Source organism: Electrophorus electricus, chromosome 4 (assembly GCF_041902795.1).
Source record: "Electrophorus electricus isolate QZ-2024a chromosome 4, ASM4190279v1, whole genome shotgun sequence".
Classification (NCBI taxonomy): Eukaryota; Metazoa; Chordata; class Actinopteri; order Gymnotiformes; family Gymnotidae; genus Electrophorus; species Electrophorus electricus.
Genome location: NC_137500.1, coordinates 30101992 through 30112500, shown reverse-complemented (window position 1 = coordinate 30112500; position 10509 = coordinate 30101992). Strand labels below are relative to the sequence as shown.

The following is a 10509-nucleotide window of genomic DNA, read 5'->3' as shown; positions in this document are numbered from 1 at the left end:
ACGCACAAGCAAGGGGAAGAGAAATGGTACTCATGGGAGAGAAGAGCTGTTCAGAATGAAGCAGCAACCAGGTCCCTGAGCGAAATTTCAGCACAACACGACATGTCACTGTTGATTTATATGGAGTATGTTAAAAGGTGGCCACAGGGAGTGCAATGTTTGGAGTAATTTGCCGATTGTATAAATGCTGGCATTTTCCCTCAGTCAGAAATTTAGTGCACGGACATAAGAAAATTCCTGTTTCTTTTTTTATGGATGGACAAAGAAAAAAAGACGACAAAAAAGGGTGAAACTGTGAAATAACGGTGAAGCAGCACAGTGCCGCGTCTCCTCTTCTCTTGAGCTGCATGGGTGCTGGTGGAGGAGCACAACCCCACCACTTCTGCTGAGCTCCATAACTTTGCCCGCATTTTCTCTGAGCGTCACTGACCTGTGGTTGCTCCTGGCGATGCTGGAAGGGGAGCAGGCTGGCTACGGAGGCAGCCCCGAGCACAGCCACCAGTGCCGCACGGTGATCCGACACCTTGGCCTTCTGCCAGAACATGGCCTGAAACAACACGGTAAAACGGGTCAAGCTATTTTCTCCCATCCTAAAATAAGACCACCTGTGGGATTACGTGCTCATGCGCTGACCACCAATCAGAGCCTTTCAATAAGCAATTAACCCCCCTGATAGTTTGGAAAATGAATAAATTAATTATGAAATATTGTATGGCATGAACACAAAATCAGAAATAGCATGAATATGTTTGTTCTGTGTAAACTCAGCTTGGACCATATGGCTTTTCCTGTTCTTTAGCAACTTTACCAAACTCTCTTGGGTCTGCATGATTTACCTAATGATCTATGGTGATCATACACAGACAGTTGCACACAAACAAATACCATCTATTTTTTTCAAATACTCAGATTTAGTCAAAAATACAGTTCAACACGAGGCTGCTGCAAATGAAAGGCACAACCATATATCACTCTATTAAAGCAAGTGTCAGTTCGCAAGATGGAGAAATGGACACATTTTCACACCCACATTTGCCTGTCGCTGGCATTTCCACTAGTGAGTATATATATCCAAGGTGTTGATTTCTGTGCTGCACTCAGTCCACAGTACACATCTCTGCTATGAAATACACAATTTGGTGAATGTAAAAGGAGTAGCTTGGTAATAAACAGCTTTTGGAGAACTCATGAAACCCAATGCTCAGCAAATGCAAAGTTTGGGATACATGATACGGTGAGAACTGCTGATTGGACTAAATGACTGTATGCTCCTCCTCTGATAATAAACTAAATTAACTTAATAAAAACCTAAATACCAAAGCCAATCCTCACAAATCTTTATGCATGACACATGGGTACAAATGACATGCTCTATACAATTACATGGCTGTGTATCTCAGAAGTCAAATCTGTTATTGCACTTAAAATCAAGTCTGCAATCCTCACACCACTCTGCTTGATACATTAGGCTTAGATGACAGCCTTAGGCCTTTAGCCATAGCTTTATATAATTAGGCTTAGTCTAGGTGCACTGCTAAATTTGGATGAAGTCCAGTTACAGATTCACTGCATTTAGAACAAGGTAAAGCATGAACGCAGGTTAAACTCTTAATGGATGAAAATCCTTCACGCAATGTGACTGTGTTATGGACTCGCAGCATGCTGTCAGCGGTGCATATAGTAAGCCCTATGTACCTTAAGGGTACTATGAATACCTCCTTCAAAGAGCTGTCATAAGTAAAAGCCTATTCAACGTCTGCTTTCCAGGAAAGCTGTGATTGGTGGTGGAAAGTTCCCTCTGTCTGACTGTGCTGTCAGAATTTAAACTATGTCTTGGCAGGCAAGCAGGTCTTATGTTATCTTTGACAGCTAACAGGATGTGATTGTGGAAACCAAACCAAAAACATATTTATGACTTCAACCAGTAGGAGAAACCATCAACGATAAACTAATTTACAATGTCTGATGTTTTAAAAAACATCACATGTATGAAAAAATATAGGCATGTGGGGATCAACACAAATTAGAGCTGTGACATGAAGCTGGATATCAGAAAGTAAATAACTGTAGTGGGAGCATTACATGCCTTAGTAGTGGGACCAGTGTAATACATTTGTTGACATATGAAGCCACCCTGTGGCCAAAAACCTTCTTGCATGTAAATAACCCTGCCCAGAACTCACTGGCCACTTAAATGAGGAATGATGCAAAGTATAAGAAATCTATAACAATAATTTCAGGGGGAAAAAAAACTTCTTTCGTACCAAATTAATTTGAGCTTTTGTTATGATCAAATGCATAAATATTCAAAAGCTGTGCATAAAAAGTGCTCAAAGTTTGAACTGACCCAAATTAGGTCAAACTACAGTTATTTACTATCTGATGTCCAGTTTTATAATCACAACACAAAACTGTATTGGTTCCTAAATATCCTTTTTTTATGTAATGTGTTTTCCAAACATGAGACGTTGTAAATTTGTTTATTGCTGACGATTTCTCCTACTGGCTAAAAACATAAAATACATTCTTGGTTTGGTCTTAGGTGTCTGCATAACGTACAGTATTGAAGCAGCTTTATATCCTTGTTAGGTCAATCATATGAGAATTATATGGCAGCCCTTTTTATACACTCCCAGTCCAACATGTAACTGGACTGCATGTTGCTGCATCATTATTTAATACAAAAGAGAGAAAACAAAAAGGTAACTAGTTGACTGCATGTGTGTCATTTGCATGCAACTCTTCCTCCTGTCTCTCAACATGTACACCAAAGAAGTGTTGATCATTCTAAAAAACTAGAATTAATCAATCAGGCACAGATATGTAACACATAATGTGTGTCAAAATCAACATTTCGGTTCATTGTTAAGAAGCAAGAGTGCAATAGTGAAGAGCAAGAAGACCAATAACACCGGACCAGAAGTACACCCGCATGGCATTAGCTTACCACAGGAAGCAAACTACTAATAAACATCAAAAACAGAAATAATTGAGGGTTAAAAAGTCCCCTCAAAACTGAAGTGGCTTATGTATAAAAAGAACAACCATTCTTATATATTTCACTCAATATAGATTTAAAATGTCATTGAATAAAAAGCTACAAAAAACACTTTAACCTACTAGGCACTGTTTTCAATCATATATGCTAAAGGATAGAGTCAAAAACAAATTTGGCCAAATCTATTAACATGGAACGGGAAGCATTTTGTAGCCTCTACTGAAAGAAAAGAATGCAGAACGGTCAAATGCAAACATACACAGTGAATAGGAAATGGAGAATGCAGGCTTCCAGACCTTATTATGAGTCAACGTGATCCTCAGCTCTGGCTTAATAATTGCATAGGCCATCAGCAAATCCTGAACCTTCTTGAGTTCCTCTTTGCATTTCTTTGAGCTGGAGTAATATTGTCTTCTGACAGGGAGGTTCTTGAACAGTCTCATCACACACACAGTGGTGCCTAAATAAATGGCATTTTTAAAGTAGTTGTTCTTTTTCTTGTTTTCTGCTTGTTTGACTTATGGATGGAAAAAATGCTTACCTTGTCCAAGATGAGATGGCCTCTTGGAGACAATGTGTCCATTGAGGTCCAGTGTATACTGAGTGCTAACATCATCGTCAGCTGTTCTGGTGGTAACCACTACCTTGAAGTGCACATTAAGGTCAATTTTTTTTTAAAAATTTTTAAAAATCACACACTTTTGCTGTTATCATATCATTCTATAATAAGATGCTCAATAAGGTCAGTTGAAATAATGAGCACCTCAGAAATGGCACATATAGATGCAAGAGCTTCTCCTCTGAAGCCATATGTGTTAAGATGCTCCAAGTCTTCATGGCACGAGATTTTAGAGGTGTAGTGCTTCAAAGCCATAGCAGGGACATCAGCTGTTTTAATTCCACAGCCATCGTCTCGTACCTCAATACGATCCAAACCATAATTCTCCTACAATTAAAACATGATATTAAGAATTGAGCTGCTGCAGTTTTAATGTTGACATCAGGAGCAACCTGTGCACAAATTATGCACTTACCAATTTAACTTCGATTCTTGATGAACTGGCATCAAGTGAGTTCTCAATCAGCTCCTTGACAACGTTTAGGACACATGTGATCACTTGGGAGCTAGAGAGTAGACGCACAGTCTCCAGAGGAAGTGCTTTCATGGTTATTTCATCTAGAAGGCAAATATAAGCCTTCAGATCAGTGTACACAAGTGTTCAGTTCCAGTGTATCTGCGCTTCTACACTTTAAGATGCCAACTTTAGCTCTTCGTGAATTTAATGAACAAATCAAAGCCACACAAAGGAAATTAGTGTATAGAGCCCACATTCCAGTACACAGCAAACGTTCGTTAGAGAATCAGTGACGGAAGGGAACCAATTCATTAGTTTTTGATGAGCGATAATGTGACCAAGTGAAATACCATCATTTTAATTATTTTATCGTTTACATATACTAACACTCTTGACACAAATACAGCTAGCTAAATCACAAATGCGTACGTCTTAATATCCAGTGCCGTGTGGTGCAAAGACAAATATAACTTTCAAAACTTTTGAAATATAACAAATGCTCCCTACACTTGATACTCGGTACACCACACCACACAAAAATAAGTGACAGAGTGATGCCAAACAGGGTTTGGGAGAAAACAAACTAGCTAGCTAAGCTTGCCAATTAATCAAAAATGTAACCTAGTCTACTAGCCAACTTGTACTTAATCAAGAAATATAACGCTAGACTACTAACGCTAACTAACCAGCTAAGAAGCCTGTTAATGAGCGCGCTTGCCAATAGCACATGTAAACCTTTAAGACACAGGAGCCTTTTATGTCTGCACAAATTTACTCACCGACTTTCAAAGTAGATGAAAGCCAGATTTTAGGGGGAGTTTTTTGGGTTTTTTTAATCAATCATCAATCGAAAACCTCTCATAATTTTCCCATATTGATACTAATGTAAAAGTAAACACACCAGTTTATTGTAGCGGAAGTAACGTAAAAAGCGCCTTTTTGTCGTAAACTCAATTCCCTAAGATGATTGGCTGTTTGGATTGTCAGTCAATTCGTCAAACACAGTAGACGGTTTTGTGCTAGTTACAACGTCAACTAGCCAGCTAGCTACAACGTCACGACGTCACAACGTCAGCTAGTTAGCTAGCTACTCACGACGTCACATCGTCAGCTAGCTAGCTAAGCTAGCTAAGCTAGCTATTTGTGCAGCCAGTTATACCGAGACGGGCAACGGTGCTGGCCGTTTATCTGCAGTAATAGCTACAGGGTTCAGTGTTCAAAACCAGCAGATTTGGACTAAGGCACTAACGTAAGTATTACAAACCATGTTGCAGCGCTGTAAACATTTTGCTGGTGTTTACAGAATAACTACGCAAGGGGTTAAATGCGTTTTCATGTTGACCTACATATCGCTCAACTAGCGTCAAAACAAATCAACTGGTGTGGTGGTCGACCACCGCTGGATTTGTAACGGTGATTCTGCTGGGCATTGGCATCGCCTTGCCATTGGGAGTAAGCTGCAGAATAAAATAAACAACGACGTGCTTGTCAAATAGCGTTATCTAGCTGTACAGCTAAAATATAAAACACAATCGAAAACTTGATTTTAGTCATAGCTAACCAGCTAGCTAGGTTAGTTGGTCAACGTTACCTAGCTCGCTATGTATGTTAGCAAGGCAAGCTAAAATGAATGGTCCGTAGCTAATTAAAACAAGTTAGCCAAGTACTCAGCTATCTTTAGCTAGCTGAACTACTTAGCTAACTCGTGGGAGAGTTAGCTTATCTTCAGAGTTCTGTCGCAGAGCTCTAAATTGGCTTGCTAAACTGGCTAGCTGTTGGCTAATTGGGGTAATGCTGAACTTCCTGAAGTAAAGTGTCTTAATTTCTCTGAAATTTAAGTAACTAGCTAGCTAAGTATAGACAAAAAGACGAAACGTGGCAAAGGAAGCCTTTAGATAATCTTATCAGATATACAGTTATGTAAACAAGCAGTCATGTTAGGACAGAATACATTGTGCAACTGAACTTTGAATTTAAAACAGTCGCTTCAGATTGTCTAGCTAATAACTGATAAAATGTGGCCAATGTGGGATAGTTTTTAAAAAGTAGTAGCTAGACCCAGAGGGCCTTTGCTAGCTAGTCAGGCAACAATTTCAGCAGTATTTTTGTTGTAATATTTTGGTTTAGGTGTTTGCTGGTATACGTTTTGTTGATTTTAAAAAACGTCAGGATGGGGAATTAATCTTCACATCTTCACGGGTACAAAAAAAACCTTAATGACGGTATACTGTTAGCTAGCGGACTGAGCTTAGTTGGCTTTTTAAACTTATATACCCTAACATAGCTAACACAACGTATTTTGTCATTTTTACTGACATACGTCTTAACACTGGTTCTCAGTGATGCAATTACTTACAGTACTTTAACTCATTTAAATGTACCCCTCTGTTTCCTCCTCAGAAAGTCAAGATGAATGTTGGTGTAGCTCACAGTGAGGTGAACCCCAACACACGGGTTATGAATAGTAGAGGGATCTGGCTGACTTATGCATTAGGTGTAGGAATGCTTCACATTGTGCTGTTAAGCATTCCTTTCTTCAGTGTTCCTGTCGTGTGGACCCTTACAAATGTTATTCACAATTTTGTGAGTATCTACTGTTAAATAATCAATTGTTTTACTTGGCACTGTGTTGCAATCTCAGTAGGTGGCATTTTCACCTGTATGTTCATGTCCTGTAATTAGCTGACCTCCAACAGTTGCCGCTTCCCTAGTTCTCACACAATATTATGTGATGGCTCACTTCAACAAAGAAGCAAGATCGTTAGCATATCATTTGCAAAGTTCACACAGTCTGGTATATGGTAGAGCATCCATACTGTAACACGATGATGAGAGAAGCTATTCAAGTGCTTTATTTCCTGCCTTTTGTAGTTGGCAATAATAGACCTATCATGGTCAAGCAGTAGTGACAAATAAATTAATTCTGCTTTATGAAGCTTAAATAAAACTTTGACTTCAGGAAACTTTGATTTTTGGTGAAATAAAATTACCATCCCTCCTTTGTTCCATTTAATCCCTTATTTCCTATTACCATAAATATCTGTGCTATGCACACCAAGAGCATAAAACACGGTGTCACCATTTGAAATATGGCTGTACATATGTGTTTCCATGCAGGGTATGTATGTGTTCATGCATGCAGTGAAAGGCACACCATTTGAAACTCCAGACCAGGGCAAGGCCAGACTCCTTACACACTGGGAACAGCTGGACTATGGCGTGCAGTTCACATCCTCCAGAAAATTCTTCACAATTTCACCAATCATTTTGTATGTGGCGTAATTTTGTTTTGTCTTTTTTTTGCGCTTAGCAGATTACTTTAATGTAGATAAGCATAAGAATTTTCATAGCTATATATCTAATATACTGTATCGCTCACGTTTTAAATGCTTATTTTTATTTCCTTTAGATATTTCCTGGCAAGCTTCTACACAAAATATGACACAGCTCATTTTGTGATAAATACTGCTTCCCTCCTGAGTGTGCTTATCCCAAAACTGCCACAGCTCCATGGAGTGCGGATCTTTGGAATCAACAAGTATTAAGCTCACTGTTCAGAGGAAACAATGCTGAGACCAGCTCTCCAATGAGATTTTGCCTCATCCGATAGGAGAATAGGAAACCCTCTGTGCTTTGTGACGCAGTTTTGTACAGTGTGTATAATTTAGTGTTAGTCCATGCTTAGATGCACCTGAAGTTATTACAGACATATGTGATAATGCCTTGTGCATTAACTTAAGTGAATATTTAATTTTTTTTTCTTTCTGGTCCTCGTGGATCTGGGCTGGCCCAGGTCTCAATGCTGTTTGGAGTCTTTTGTTTGTTTTTTTCCTTATTCACAAATATTAACTGGTTTTGTTTTTTTTGTTGTTTTTTTTTTTTGTAGGCGCTCATTAAACCATGAGGAACTAATGCTTTTTGTTTAACATCACATTTCTAAATTTAAAAAGCTGTTTTTAAGAACAATTCTTTGTAAGAATTGGACCCAGTAAATTTTGTTTTCTTCTTGTATTAGTGCTCTACAGAACAGAAGTCTTGCATGATTTTTGGAAAGACTTGCTAAATCAAGTATTTTGATAGTGTGAATATGTATAGTCCTACATTGGGTTGATGTCTCAATACTTAAACATCCATTAACAAGAGTAGTGTTTACTGTCTGATATGTTTATGTACTAATTCATTCAAGTGTGCTTGTTTAGGATGTAATGGTAAGTCTGAACTCCATTACCAAGGCAGCTAGTCCTTTTTGGCTTCTGCTTATTGTTGGTATTACTGGAGCTAAAAGAATATACATGTATGTGATAGGTCCATTAAAATGTTTGTGCTCAACTTTGGTCTTTCTTGTCTTTTCACACCATTTGTAAAAAGTTTTAAAGTGGGACTGTTTTAAGGTAGACAGTGTAGATTCTTGGGAATATGAAATAATGAACATAATCCTTTATATTTATGTGGATGTACAATTTGTGATGTATATAGATTTATGTGGTTAAAACAATCCAAAAACATTCCAAGATGCTGATTAGAGTCCTATCACAACGAGGAGTAAATTTCATTGGATTACAATAGCTGTGTATTGTCACAATAATCCCAATCTAAACACAGTGTACAAATTATGTAATTAGCTGTTATGTACACTTGTTAAAAATGTAAACAGTCCAGATAATTAAAAAAAAACTTTTAATTATGACCTTAACCTTGGTAAACTTGAACTTAGGAAACTTAAGACTAAAAACAAGTATCAATTTACTTTAAGGTCTGGAGCTCTGTGCAGGCCTGTAGCATCACTCCTTTATAGACTTCAAAGTGGTGATTCAAATTTTTTTGACAATGAATTTTATACTTGGTTCCTAAGGCACCATCTGCTGATGTTGTTCCATAGAAAGCCCTGTTTATCCTTGAATGGACTAATGCCATGGCACACATCATACACGGCTCCCGGGTGACATAGAGGTCATATCCCGTGCAAATGTATGGCTGAGTGTTTTCCTTCACAATGGCAGTGTTGCAGGGATTTCCCAACATGGACATATCAACATGACATGTGGCAGGCACTGGGTCAGGGACTCTGTATTTGCAGGCTGGGTACTTCTCATACTGGTAGGCACCTCCTCCTTGTGAATGGGCCACAAGGTCAATGCATACCATTACAGCGTGATGAAGTGAATTATTGCCTCGCCTGCAGTCGTGAGCTAAGGCAATGACTTGGCTGGACTGGGGATGGACGATCACTGCACCTACAGCATCCATTCCTTTCTCTCGACCTGCTCTTGCAGCCTGTATAGCCATCATCATATATTCTTGCATTTTAGCTTTCTGAGAGGAAGTGAACAACTCTCCTCTCAAAGCAAAAGTAACTTGTTTGTCCTCATGAAAAGATGTAGGCCAGTGCTTACTTGCTTTCTCAAACTGTGGTCTGGTCAGTGGAGCATTGGCTGGGATTTTGACTAGAAAAGGCTCATCTAGGCCACTGGAGTCAAAGATCTTCGAACATAGCAGATCACTAAGGGTAGGCTGTTTGCATCCCATCTCCGGAACATCACTAGCCAAGCATACAATGACCTCCAATGGATGAGGAGTGTTTTTGTCTTTGCAATTCCTTACCCTTTTTATATGTTGCAGATCTGTTAAAGGGTAGATCACAGCCAATTCTTTGACCAGACGTGAGGTTTCTCTCTTCTGAATGATAGGGGCTGCATAAGCATCCAACAGTTTAGTGTCCTGGGACTTTTCATCTGAGAGAACAGGGAGGACATCCCAAGAGTTTGTGTCATAATCCATGCCTTTCCTCCGTTTAGTCTGGGGCTCCATCTCCTGTGCACTTTAAAGTAATAAGCGTTTCCAAATGTTATCTGAAAAAGGAATCCATATGATCGTCACTGAATTACTGATCGACTTCCAAGAGTTCAGCTTTTGCTAGTATCCTCAAACAAAAATATTCATGAAAAAAAATGTCCTTCTGGTGTTTATTTAGCTGGCCGATTTATCAATTTATACGGAAGCAACGATCGTTCTAAAACGAAACGACAAACGCAGAATGACTTTTACCACGAGCGGACACTAAGACACGAGTTTAAAATATTATTAGCAAATGAAATAACTCGCCCACCACATTGTAAATGTGAAAGTAACGATTAAATAGCGCAGCAGAGAACGTTGCCTTTTAAAAACCTTTGGGCACGCTACAGAGAAGACCTTCATATGTTGTCGTCAATATACCAATCCCCTCGAAACAACTTGGCTCCTTTAGATGGTTCTTCTGTCTACATTATCTAGATAGATAGTAAGTTTCTGCCAGTCAACAAAAGAAAACTTGATATGCTTTGGTTAAAGCTGCTTAATATAACCCCGTCTGCACTACTTCACCTAACTATACAAGGATTAGACATTTTAGTAGCGCACGATTACATTTGTCCTGTTGTAGATCGAATATATTTT

The 10509-nt window shown here is 38.8% G+C and overlaps 3 protein-coding genes across 5 annotated transcripts in view; 1 reads left to right on the top strand and 2 right to left on the bottom strand.

Moving 5' to 3' along the window:
- Positions 1–4978, bottom strand: part of pms1 (PMS1 homolog 1, mismatch repair system component) — a 20298-nt gene extending 15320 nt beyond the window's left edge. For both annotated transcript variants that reach the window (XM_027016454.3, XM_081713202.1), the window contains exons 1-6: positions 4854–4978; positions 4033–4175; positions 3762–3944; positions 3540–3642; positions 3295–3458; positions 431–547 (exon numbers count right to left, since the gene is read on the bottom strand). In XM_027016454.3, coding sequence (XP_026872255.3) covers positions 431–547; positions 3295–3458; positions 3540–3642; positions 3762–3944; positions 4033–4164 — 699 coding nt within the window. In that variant the 5' untranslated portion in view covers positions 4165–4175; positions 4854–4978. The remainder of the gene's footprint in view (positions 1–430; positions 548–3294; positions 3459–3539; positions 3643–3761; positions 3945–4032; positions 4176–4853) is intronic.
- Positions 4979–5132: 154 nt separating this feature from the next.
- Positions 5133–8403, top strand: ormdl1 (ORMDL sphingolipid biosynthesis regulator 1). 2 transcript variants are annotated; one of them, XM_027016434.3, is made up of 4 exons: positions 5133–5323; positions 6475–6657; positions 7192–7343; positions 7484–8403. In XM_027016434.3, exons 2-4 carry the CDS (start codon positions 6484–6486, stop codon positions 7617–7619), a joined length of 462 nt encoding a protein of 153 aa, XP_026872235.1. In that variant the 5' UTR covers positions 5133–5323; positions 6475–6483; the 3' UTR covers positions 7620–8403. The 2 variants fall into 2 exon arrangements, with proteins under 2 accessions (XP_026872235.1, XP_081569327.1); XM_081713201.1 differs by lacking the exon at positions 5133–5323 and adding an exon at positions 5436–5526.
- Positions 8404–8737: 334 nt separating this feature from the next.
- adat3 (adenosine deaminase tRNA specific 3) lies at positions 8738–10464 on the bottom strand. The gene has a single exon (XM_027016433.3). The coding sequence runs from the start codon at positions 9880–9882 to the stop codon at positions 8818–8820; it is 1065 nt and encodes a 354-aa protein (XP_026872234.2). The 5' UTR covers positions 9883–10464; the 3' UTR covers positions 8738–8817.
- Positions 10465–10509: the final 45 nt, after the last annotated feature.